This window comes from Astyanax mexicanus, chromosome 14 (assembly GCF_023375975.1).
Source record: "Astyanax mexicanus isolate ESR-SI-001 chromosome 14, AstMex3_surface, whole genome shotgun sequence".
NCBI classification, from domain to species: domain Eukaryota; kingdom Metazoa; phylum Chordata; class Actinopteri; order Characiformes; family Acestrorhamphidae; genus Astyanax; species Astyanax mexicanus.
The window spans coordinates 33696701-33709830 of record NC_064421.1 but is presented as its reverse complement, the minus strand read 5'-3'; the positions used below and the strand labels follow the sequence as shown (position 1 = coordinate 33709830).

Here is a 13130-nt window from a genome sequence, read left to right as displayed (position 1 = left end):
TCTCTGTCTCTCTTTTTCTCTCTTCATCCCTTTGTCTAACTTCTCTTTCTCCATCACTTTGTGTAGCCTTTCTCACTCTTTTCTCTCACTTTTCTCTGTTCATTGCTTTTTGTAACCTCTCTCTCCATTGTGTAGACTCTCACTCTTTCTCTCTTTCTTTTCTTTTTCTATCACTGGGTAGTCTCTTTTCACTTTTTTCTTTTCTTTTCTCTCTTTTCTCTCTCCATCACTGAGTATAGCCTCTCTATCTACATCAGTTTGTGTAGCCCCTCTCTCTTTCTCTCTTTCTCTTCATCCCTTAGTCAAACCTCTCTCTATTCTTTACTTTGTATATCCTTTCTCTTTCTCCCTCTCTCTTTTCTCACTTCATCCCTTTATCTAACTTCCCTTTTTTCATCGATGTTTGTTGCCTGTCTCTCGTCTCTCTTTCTCTCTCTCACCTTTTCTCTCTTCATTGCTTTTTGTAACCTCTCTCTCCATAGTGTAGCCTCTCTATCTCTCACTCTTTTCTCTTTTTTATCACTGGGTAGCCTCTTTTCTCTTTTATTTTCTTTTATTTTCTCTCTTTTCTCTCTCCATCACTTGATGTAGCTGCTCTCTCTCTCTCTTTTCTCTTTCCATCACTTTATGTAGCCTCTTTCTCCATCACTTTGTGTCGCCTCTCTCTCTCTCTCTCTCTATTTCTCTCTGAAGCAGGACACATCAGTCAGAGAGCTGGTGACTCTTATCAGTTTGATGGATTCGAGTTAACTAAGGGGGGACAGGCAGTGGCAGCCTGGGAATATAAATATAACAGCCCACAGCAACACTCAAGTCCCACCAGGGGGTGCTGTGTACAGACTGCATTTCCCTACTATACTCAGAAACACACACACACACACACACCTAATTTCCTGTTAAAACAAGCTATTTACACTCCTGCCTGCTTCAGACTAATGCCACTATCTCTTCCCCACTCTTACTCTCTCTCTTTCTTTCTCTCTCTTTCTTCACAACTATTTATCTCTATATAACACTCCTCTCTCTACTCTCTTTTTGTCCTCCCCTCCTTCTTTTCTCAGTCTATGCCTCTTTCCTTCCACTCACAATCGCTCTCCCTCTCTCTCTGAATGGACAGATACAAGTCACCCTTTTGACAAAATCATGACAAATCATAAAGGGTCATTACACTGAAGAAGAGAAAAACAAAGTCTTACCAATGCAGCGTGTCCCGTTGAACCTCTTGTAGCCTTGAGGACACTCCAGCTGAGGAATGGCTGTGGAGGAGAAACACAAGAACAATAGAGGAGCATGGTTATTTACTAGACTAAACAAAAACACTAAAAACAAGAGAGAGAGAGAGAAATAAAAGAGCTCTGCTGAATGAAACCCGGAGAGTACAGATGCAACTAGGGCGCTAGCACTATGATACTAGGATTGCCGGCTCAAATCACAGGTTATGCTACTTGACATCAGCAGCCGGAGTCCGAGAGAGCACATTCGGGAGAGTAGACTGCGCTCTCTCTCCTTAGCTTTTGGTAATCAATGTTTTCCCTTTAGATAAGGCTGCAGATCCAAGGGTTCATGGACGTAGGGAATTGTTGTAAACTGAGATGCTGGTGCTGTTGTTCTCCCACTGCACACAGTCACTCAGGTTTGTGGACGGTGGAGTGGATGGATGACAGTGTTTCAGGGAGCTTCCGTGTCTATGTTACCTTCTGGCTCTCTACCTTTAGTTAGGCTGTTTTATTTAGATATGCCGGAGTCATTAGATAACCACACTCTAATAATGTTTTAAATTCTCCGTTTTACATAAATCCAGTTAAAACTAATTCCATCTCTCTGGCTTCTTCTGAGTTACTGACTGCCCACCTGTCTGACCCGATACTCATGGATGTTGGACCCTTAGGCTCTCATGTCCCCTGTCTGGACAGACTGGAAGTTTCTGAAGTCATCTCTTCTCCATCTCCATCCACTACTCACCACAGATCAGCTGCTCATCCTCCATCTTAGTCGATAAGCCATTAGTGGCGCTGCTATACTCCCGAATACATAAAACCTATGTAGATGTATGAAAGACGTTTTAAAATCAATTTAAAAGCCATTTGACCAGTGGTAGGATGGTTCCTCCTTATATATGAGTCTTGGTTCTCCCAAGGTTTCTTCCTCCTCCTGCAGCTCTGAGGGAGTTTTTCCTTGCCTCCGTGCTCACTGGGGGTTCTGTATTATGTATTTTCTATGTTTAATCTTTTTCCTGATTCTTTGTCCTGTGATCATGTTTCTGTAAAGCTGCTTTGTGCCAACACCAGTTGTAAAAAGCGCTACACAAATAAATTTTGATTTGATTTGATTATCATTCCTAGTGTGATGTTGGTCAGCACAGGCGTCTGTTATTGGATGTATCAGAGCTTTGCTAGACTCCGAGAAGATTACCCTGCCTTGTGGTTCACTATGTTTTCTGTTAGAATCACCAGCTGGCTAGTTCTGCTAGACAAGTCACGCCTCAACCATTCTTTCCTGTGGTTTCCTTTCTTTGATGACTCAAATGCTAATATTAGATTCATGCACTTCTATCTAATGACTAAGGGAGTTTTCACACCGGCACTATTTGGTCCAGATAAAACGGACTCTAGTTCTTTTGTACCCTTAGTGTGGTTCGATTGAGCAGGTGTGAAAACAGCAACCGCACTTGGAGATGGAGGTGATCTTGGTATGGTCCCAAACGAACTCCCAAACAGAGAGATTTGCTTGTGATAAGAACGTGATCCGGTCTCGATCTGATCCAGCTATCCAATATACTCCTTTTATTTCAGCTGAACTACTGACAGTTTAAATCACAGTTTAATCTGATATATTAGCCAGATATTGCTAACTACCACAGCTATGAACAAACGCTCTGTTCCATGCTGTTTACACGCATGGTCTCTGCAGCGTTCACTGCTCACAGCCTCGCGATTCTGTTTCCTATGTGTACATCTGCGCTGCCACCCTTTTAAAAACATTGGAACACATAATATTCTTGCTATATTTACTTTCTTGCTTATGCTCCAGACAGCTCTGACCAGAGACTGTAAAAAAGATGGACGCCGTGTCGCCGTTCCCATTCACTCAATGAAAATGAAGCCAAAATCTTCCGCCATGTTGGCGATCCTGATACCCGAGTCTGCGCAGTAAAGACCAGAGGAGAAAGACTGTGGAGAGACAGCCTACTCATTTAAATAAACCCGCCCCTGAGGGCTGCCCCCACAGAGCTACACACAGTCTATGGTCCCACACATACTGCCATTGGTCCCACCCCAGCTAGGTATAACCCAGCCCTTTTACAATAACCACACCTTTTTGAATAGAGCTGAATGACGTTTTAAAAACAAATTCTGTGGGGATATAAAATTTTGACAATATAAGCAGAGGTTACATTAGTTGTTGCATTTGAATAATGGAGGTAGAATTGCAGTATATTGGGAAAAAAAACGTGATTGAAAGTTGTCTGTTTTGCCATTGAAACCTATGGGGATGGGTGGGGTTACACAGCTTTCTGCAACCGAACAGCAGGGGGCGCCCGACCTGTGGTGGCTTCACTTTTGAGAGACGATGCTCCGTCCAGCTATATACAGTCTATGGCTCTGACCAATCAGAGGAGACAATGTTCTTGCATGGTTTATTGGTGCACATTTTGGTGTGTTTAGGTTTATGCATGTGTGAAACCAAACCAAACAGAGGGAGAAAACGCTCCAAGTAAACATCTTATCCAACTGATCCAGATCATAGAAACACAGAAACTACAGGTGTGAAAATGCCGTAAGATTCACTTCATCCTTTTCCAAAGTAGAAAAATGTGGGAAAAATGGAAAGCAAAACCCGTAGGAAAGGTTGAAAATGAAGAAATACTGAGGATTTATGAGGAAATGCACCTCAGGACAAAAATATATCTGCAAATATTCTATACATGGTGCTGTAAATGTCTCCACCTAAAACACCTAAAAGCCAGAGCCAGTGGCTGAGGCCCCGGGTTCTGGAACAAGGCCACGTTTGTTAGCATGCTAACTCGCATCTTTACTACCTTCATCCCATCTCCAGAAACACAATGTGGCTGTTCACACACTCGCACCAACCTCACTTCCCCCAGCCAGGCCCTGCAGTCTTCTCCAACACTGAGACCTTGTGGAGGCCCACGGCCACAGGGGAGAAAATGCTGGGTTTCTGCTGATTGGGGAACGACTGTTGGGCCCTGAGAAACACACTAATGTAGCCCACCCCAGCAACCAATCGCTGCCCTTTCTTCTTTCTTCACATTCTCCTGGGGAAGGGTGGGTGTAGTTTAGCAGTAAAGCACAGAGCTAATTATTTGGAGCTGATATATTATCACTACTGAGTCAACAGGGGTGTAGTTTAGCAGTTAGCGCCAGAGGCTGGCTAATTATTTGTGACTGAAACATTGTGGCTATTGAGTCAGTGTGCTAATTATAGAGGCTGGCTTATTATTTGTGGTTAAACATTGTTGTCACTGAGTCAAACTGAGATAAGAAGATACAGATTTAGCATTGTTTAGTATCGCTAATTATAGAAGCTAGCTTGTTCTGTGGTTGAAGCATCACCATTGGTTCAAGCTGAAACTTGAAAGATTTAGCATTGTTTAGTGTTGCTAATCATAGAAGTTAACAAACATAGTGGTTAAAATACAGTCTGCCAACCGTACTTCACTTCTTTCTTTATTTTATTTTTTCATATTGTAGATTAATATTAAAGACAGTAAAACAATTAAGGGGCACAAATGGATTTAGACAGTAAAAAAAGTGTTTGTACTCCACAATCCCCTGATCTAAACCTGATTAACTGTGATTTGAGGTGATTTAATTGGGATGAAAAGCAGCAACTATTGTTCAGCACCTCCAGGAACTCCTTTCTTCAAGACGCTGAGAAAACTATTCCAGGTGACTCTACCTCATGAAGACACTGAGATTAAAATACCATTTTTCGCACTATAAGGTGCACTTAAATCCTTTAATTTTCCCAAAAGTTGTCAGCGCAACTTATAATCCGGTGCTCCTTATGTATAAATATTATCAGTCAGGTTATAAGAAGCAGTAAAGCCACTCCACTGAAGTGCAGCGTTATACAGGATGTTCAGTTTAGTTCTCCAGCAGTATTAGCATTAGCCGCTAACCTTGCTAGGCGCTAGCTCTTTTGCTATACAGAGGTGAGTATTACCACCTCTAGACTGTACCCAACTGCAAACCCCGGCTAGCACTGCTGGAACAGCATTAGCTTTACCCGCTTACCGCGCTAAGCACTAGCTCTTTTGCTGTACAGAGGTGAGTATTACCACCTCTAGACTGTACCCAACTGCGAACCCCGGCTAGCACTGCTGGAGTGACATTAGCATTACCCGCTTACCGCGCTAAGCACTAGCTCTTTTGACGTTTAAAGGTGAGTATTACAGGCCTGTAGCCTGCTGCTAATCTCAGCTAGCACTGCTGGAGCAGCATTAGCATTACCCGCTTACCACGCTAAGCACTAACTCTTTCGCTGTTCAGAGGCAAGTACATCAGACTGTAGCCTGAATGTTTACCGTGTTAAAACAAGCTACGTGGGGCAATCCCCGGCTAGCTTTCCTTCTGAATTAGAAGTAAAACATAGCGACACCCCTGTTCTTTACTAGTGTTGCATAATGCGCCTTATAATTCAGTGAGCCTTATGTATAAAACAAATATTGACCAGAGATTAAATGTTTATTGATAAAATACAGTTATTGAAAAATACAATATTTTTCTGCATGTATTTCCGGTATAACTTTAATATAGTCTTTAATATTAAATACTGAAACAATGTAAAAAAAATCATAAAAAAAAGAAAGAAAACACATGAAATGAGAAAAAGGCATTTCCAAACCATTGGTTCTCGTACTGTGACATTATTCAGTACTGCTACTTATAGAGGGCAGCTAATGAGTTTGATATGATTGATATATTATGGTTATTGAGTTAAATTGATTGAAGGTAGCATATTGTTAGATCTTGGTTATGGTTGGGTCTTGCTGGGCAACAGTCTTTCTTTTTAGAAGGCCCGCGAGGAACGGAAGAAAAGAAAGAGAGAGAGAGAGAGAGAAAAAAGGAACAGGCCATATCAGTGTGGAAAACTGTTTTTAGTTGTGTCTCAGGGGAAGTAGTGGAAATGAATGGTGGAGTCAGGGTTCAGTGGTTGAGTGGTACAGACACGTCGAGAGATTTGGTTGACCTGATCTGTTCCAGAAATAAGCTCTCGGTCTGGAGGCTGTGCCTTATTTATCTGTGTAAACACAAGACTCCCATATTACCACTACCTCACAGCGAGCGCCGCGTTCCACCTCCCTCCCTCCCACCCACCGCCAGCGCTGAGAGCTAAAGGCAACACTGGCCTGGGCTGCTATCTATAAAAACATACAGAGAAAAGCCTCAAGAAGCCTCAGAATGGCTGATGGTGATCCCATGTTTAGCTGTGCAATCTTATTAACCCTTTAATTAACATCCTCTCCAAGAATATAAAAGAAGATTGCTGCTTTTAATCCCGGTCATGCAGCTTGCCATCAGCTGCCCGAGCCCTAAGAGAGCACAGTTGGCCTAGCTCTCTCTGGGTGGGTAGACGGCACTCTTTCCCCTCACCACTTTTAGGGTGATGTCGCTCATACAAAGCGTCTGTCTTCACTTCACTAATTGGCCAGATAAAACAGTATTTAAGCTGTAATTAGTGATGTTGGACCTAATACCCAGTTCAGCAGGTAGATTACTTTTTATTTATATTGAAATATAGATTAAATGATTAATCGCGATTAATAGGGCATTTTTTGATGATATCTCATGGTATTTTTTAGCCATATTTCTGCCTAAATAAAATGTATCTACTTTCTGAACTGTATAAAAGAACGATAATATTTTTTTTTTCTAGGTTAATTGAATGGGTTAACGTTGACAGCACTAGTTAAAATACTTTCATGGTTCATTTTATATTCAGTGGCCCAGTCAAGAGCTAGCTCTGGGCAGTTCCTAATTCTAGCAGATTTAATATGAACGGGATGGATTATTTGTTTATCGCTGAAGTAAACATTTCTTTTGAAGACCAAGAACAGAACCGGGGAAGTTTGGAGGGTTAAGCCTTTGGGAATTTCTAAAATGTAAAGGTTAGGAAAACAATGTTTTAAAATTCCTTGCCCGGGTTACAGTCATACGCATCCCAAAGCCGTGTGAGACGGTGAGGATTTTCCCATATATGGTCCAAATGACTTCAAGTTCACACCAGCCGCTCTCCAAAAGATGCCAAGAAAGAAGCCTTGATATCTGCAGGCTTCCGGAGTGACTTCACAAGAGTGACTCAGCAGGGAGGACCAGAGAATATCCAGACGTGTGTGTGTGTGTGTGTGGTGTGTGGGGGGTCCTTGTATATAGCACTTAGTGAGGACCACATGTTCTTACAAGTTGGGAAGGAAATATATGGATGTAAATTATCAGAGTGAGATTCCAGGGATTACAGGGATTTTGGCAAAATCCAATTTTGGTTTGTCCTCAATGGTCAATAATCTCTCCCCTTAACTTTACTTAATTCATTGCTTTTTTAACTTACTAGAACTCACTAGAATTTCTCAATGTTCTCAGTGACGGGAGGGCAAAAGTTATCATGCCTCCTCAAAATGATATGAAACCAGTCAAACCTTTCCTTATTCAAATTTAAACATTTTGGACATTTTAATGTGCTGAGTAAAAGTTTAATGTAGAGCTTTAGCATCAAACAGCAAACTGAACTTCTCATTTTTATGCAGGTAGGAGAGGAAACATGTCAAAACAGTCAAAACTTTTCTTGCTGAAATGCCAGTAAGTCTAGGGATACAATACCAGTAAAAAGTTTTATTTAGTTTTCTTTATTATTTACATTTTTTCTGCATTGTAAATTAATAATAGTCATCAAAACTACGAAGAGTTAATTACCTAAATTTCTGACTTTGGCGTGTTTGTATCTTAATAGTGAGGCACTTTTGCGCATCTCAGCAGAGGAAACTGACCTGCTCGTTCACAGTGTGAAGGTATGCTAGCAGCTCATTTAAGAGAACAGCAATGTTATTTTATTCTTTATTCTGTTTATTGTCCGTGTGTGTGTTTAACGAGCGGAGTATAGGAAAACAAATGGACGACTGACTGATGATCGACTGTTGTCTAGGTTAATTTCAGCCAGTAGAGCTTCTGTACTTTCCGCTGCCAAAATAGCAACATGTCAGAAATGTACCTGAACACGCCTCACTTCCAGATCACCACGGCCATCAGTGTAGATTTATTCCTAAACTCTGATGCTATTTTAATAGAACGGCGCAAGCTGTGAAAATAGACAGTTGATGGAGTGTAAGAAAGCAAAGAGCAGCGCGACACACCTTGCGCAGCGTGTAGGATAGGGCCCTAAATCATTGGTATACGTTGTGGCTGCTAGGTGGTTCCTAAGGTGTTGCTATGTTGTATAAGGTGGTTGCTATAGTGTTGTTAAACAGTTGCTAGGTGGCTGCTAAGGTGTTGCTAGGTGGTTGCTAAGGCATTGCTATGGTATCCACGGTGGTCGCTTCGATGTTGCTAAGCAGTTTCTAGGTGGTTGCTGGTTGCTATAGTGTTGCTAAGTGTTTGCTAGGTGATTGCTAAAGTGTTGCTATGTGGTTGCTAAGGCATTGCTATGGTATCTGTGGTGGTTGCTATGATGTTGCTAAGTGGTTGCTAGGTGTTTGCTCAGGTGTTGCTATGGTATCCGTGGTGGTTGCTATGATGTTGCTAAGTGGTTGCTAGGTGGTTGCTTAGGCATTGCTAGGGTATCCGTGGTGGTTGCTATGGTGTTGCTAAGTGGTTGCTAGGTGGTTGCTAAGGTGTTGCTAGGTGGTTGCTAAGGCATTGCTATGGTATAAATGACGGTTGCTGTGGAATTGCTTATTGGTTGCTAGGTGTTTGCTAAGGTGTTGCTGTGGTATTCGTGGTGGTTGCTATGGTGTTGCTTAGCGGTTGCAAGGTGGTTGCTAAAGCATTGCTACATGGTTGCAAAATAATACTATTAACATATAATAACAGTATAGCTGCACAACCATAATAAAAAGAAACTGATAAATGATCATGTAATTAATTAGATGTTATTTTAATCACCTGACAGCACTAGTGAGCCCACAACTGAAGATGTTACAACTTTCCCTGGTTTGGCGCTTCCTCCTGTTCCTCGCTCCACTTTCTTCTCTCTCAGTGTGTGAAAGTCATGCTTTCAGATCAGAACCATATGCTGGCCGTGTCACTGCTTCTCCATGACTACACACTCTTTCATCCGTCTCTCCACGCTAACGCCTTCACACCGCGAGGAATGTGTTCACGCTTAGTCACCACTACCCCACACACACACTACATTACACTACAGCGCGGTGCAGACAGCAATCCGCAGCCATTAATAATGCTGCATTATTACAGCGCAGCAGCAGCGCGCGAGCGTGTGCTAGCAGCATGTACAGGAGAGCGTTAGTGCGAGCGAGAGCAGCTTACGTGTTTTTCTGGGACATTTCTGGCACTTGTGGAATCCCCAGGATGTGCCGATGGTTCCGCAGCAGTCCTCCTGTTTTGAGAGGCCGGGAAGGGCTTTCCCACACTGCAACACACACACACACACACACACAAACATAAATGAGCTGCTTGTTTCAGATAACGTAGCATATCAACAATCTACAAAACAAAACAACTATTTGACATTAACTTTACATGGAAGTCAATGTGAAATATTTGATTTTATCCTAATTCATTTAGAGCTTTTTCCTAGTACTAGAAAACTTGGTTCGAGGTTGGGCATCAGGTCGGGCTCAGGCAGACAATTCAAACTCTAACTGGTACGCCCATCATAAAAATGTTAAAACACATTTTTTAAGGCAACTTCAACTTTATAACAGCAACAAAAATAAAAGACACAAAGGCTAAATGGACATAGAAGATATTTGCATGCCTGTGATGACATGCCACTCTTACTGATAATAAAAAAACAAAAATGGAACCCATTTTTCACCAAACAAGTACATAAATTTAAGCCCCTTATTTTAGATGACACAGCGTATCGCCCCTCTAAAAAACTACTTCAAACCAGCAACTGTATTTTTCGTACTATTCGACGCACCGGATAATAAGGCTCAATCAATGAACTGTTTATTTGGGTGAGTAAAGTGCTTCCATTTATTTACAGTAAGCTTAGATTTCCAGATTTTCACTATGGATGGGTGCAGCAGCATTAGCATTAGCGGCTAACCGCTAGCGATAGGCGCGGTTAGCAACTAATGCCGTCCGACAAAGCTAGACTGAGGATCCCTGAGTGTTCCGGCAAGCCAGGGTCATATTAGCTAGCGCTTAGTCCCGCTTAGCTTGTTTTTTTTTTTGTTTTTTTTTTATAATTGTATTTCTAATTTTTTCCCATTTTCTCCCCAATTTAGCACAGCCAATTTCCCAACCCACTCCTTAGGACTCCCTCTATCACTAGTGATGCCCCAACACACCAGGAGGGTGAAGACTAACACATGCTTCCTCTGATATATGAAGCTAGCCACAGCTTCTTTCGAGCTGCTGCTGATGCAGCATTACCGAGTACATCACAGCGCGCTTGGAGGAAAGCCCAGGAACTCGGTTCCGATACATCAGCTCACAGACGCCCTGTGCTGAGGACATCAACCTGAGCGCCAGCAAAGCTGCATGACCTCTCGCTCATAGTGGCAGCGCTTTAGAGCGCTGGACCACTCGACGCCCTAGCTTGTTTTAAAATGGTAAACACAGACTACAGGCTGATAGCAGCGCTAGCCGGGGTTAGCAGCAGGCTACAGGCCAATAATACTCAGCTCTCAATAACAAAAGAGCTAGCGCTTAGCGAGGCTGGTAACTCTGATTAACCTATGAGAGCCAGTTTCATCATAAAGTTTTTGATGGTCTTTACGATGACAGCACTTGAGGATACTTTCAAAGTTTTTAGATGCTTTGGATTCTTTATATTTTTTTCTTTACTTAGTTGAGTAGTTTTCGCCTTAATATGGATTAGAACATTACTCAAATAGAGCTTTTCACTGTATACCTGTAACTCTTCCTCTTCACAACTTTACAACTGATGCTCTTAAACACATTAAGAGACAAGAAATTCAAGTGATTTTAACTCTTGACGAGTTCAGCACAGCTGTTAACTGAAAGCTGTGATTCCAGGTGACTCTAACCTCATAAAGCTGACTGAGAAAACCCAGCCAAGATGTGCAAAGCTTTCATCTAAGCAAGAGGTGCTACACTTTTATTTTGTATGACATTAGTACTGATCTGCAATGCAGGTCATTTTAAAATGATAAAAAATATATTAATTTAAGGTGTGTCCAAACTTTTTTAGGCTAGTTCTGTAAATGAATAACTGTAGACAAGGCAACAAAAAATACACTTTCATCAAAGATAAGCTGCATAAAATGTACAAAAAGTTATTTAAAGTGACGGTTATTATTCCTCTACATGTGTAATAATGTGATCATTAGAGTAAATCTTGAATATTGCTGTATTAATATATCAATATATTGATATATTGATATTAATATATACTCTTTTGGCCCCATAACGGAACAGGGCTAAAAACAAGGCAGCACATGGAGCACCAGTGGCTCCAGAGTTCAGGGAGCTTGAAAGGAAAAGATGCAGAGATAGCAGACTGCAGATTAAATTTGTGTGTCCTGGAGTTCTGCACACAGAAGACAAAGGTTCCCCCGGGGTACGCCGGCGTTCCGTTTGACACTTCTCATTTCACTCCTTTTTTTTTCTTCCTGCTCCTCTGTTCTTTCCTGCTCTCACAGAACGTATCGGTGCCAGGCGAGTTTAAAAGCTATTAACAGTGAGAGCAGAAGTGGACACTTCAGAGCGGCCGACGAGACCAGGGAGAAGATGGGAGAGGAGAAGAGAGAGAGAGAAAGAGAGAGAGAGAGAGAGAAGAGCTGAAGAGCAAGAGAGGCAGAGAGAGAGAAAACCAATCAGTCAAACAGACAAGAAGAGAGCGAACAGAGGAGATTCAATTCAGCCCTCAGACAAGACTGATCAAACACTTCAATCAGCTGTCTGCTCTCCAAGCCCAGGAGTTTGCACTCCCGATATCTCCACTGAGAGGAGCAGACATGGCTAATGACCGGAGCTCCACTGCCCAGGATCATCTCAGCATGGTAACAAACAAGCTACCATGCTGAGAAAGTGTTCACAGTACTCACAGAACTCTCAGTACTCTCAGTACAGTACATCTCCCAAAGCTTCATTTGGTTAAAGCGGTCTACACCATTAAACGCTTGAATTATCATTGGATCCAATGATGACCCTGAGGAACACAGCCATCTTCAAGGTTGGGTAACAACAGCACCTACAACAGTTGTTAAATGGTTAAAAGTAATGTCTCAACTAATTATTTATTGACCAGGCTTGTTGCAACAAGGCAAGCAAACCAATCAAACTACCTAGAACCCCCACCAGTCAACGACTACCTATAAATTTAATGCAACGACAACTGTGTGAGCGCCCCTTTAAATTTCGTGATGGTCAATGCAGGACAGCACAAAGACACTGTATTCATAATCCTCCACAAGGAGCCCCTTCCACTAGGCAGTAGCAAGCCAGCCAGGTTTGTCATTCCCGCAGTCGGCAAAATATGAAACTTCAGCAATCATAAAGCGGAGTTACAGTATTTCTTGTGTTTTTGCCATTTTTATATTTTTCATTCAGATTATCAAACAAACTTTAATATCAGACAAATATTACCTATATAAATATAAAAAGCACTTTTTAAATGATGTTAAATGAATAATGAATGTATTAAGGGAAAAAAAAACTATGTGTGAAAAAGAGTTTGCCCCCCTATAAATTAACTGTGATTTATCACACTTTTTGGAAAGCTGAGTTCAATTTCACTACTAACCACAACCAGGCCTGATTAATACCAGGCCTGTAGAATCAAGAAATCAATTAAATAGAACCTGTCTGACAACATGAAGCAACAAAAAGATCTTAAAAAGCAATACCTTATAAAGAAATTCAAAAACAGATCAGAAAACAGTTGAACTCATTGATCATCTCTCAGTCTGCAAAAGGTTACAAAGTCATTTCTAAAGCTTTGGGACTCCAGCGGACCAC

General features: G+C 41.7%; 1 protein-coding gene across 8 annotated transcripts in view; it reads right to left on the bottom strand.

Moving 5' to 3' along the window:
• Positions 1–13130, bottom strand: part of ltbp1 (latent transforming growth factor beta binding protein 1) — a 244512-nt gene that overhangs the window by 109484 nt on the left and 121898 nt on the right. For all 8 annotated transcript variants that reach the window (XM_049464179.1, XM_049464180.1, XM_049464184.1 and 5 more), the window contains exons 8-9: positions 9504–9606; positions 1197–1256 (exon numbers count right to left, since the gene is read on the bottom strand). In XM_049464179.1, coding sequence (XP_049320136.1) covers positions 1197–1256; positions 9504–9606 — 163 coding nt within the window. The remainder of the gene's footprint in view (positions 1–1196; positions 1257–9503; positions 9607–13130) is intronic.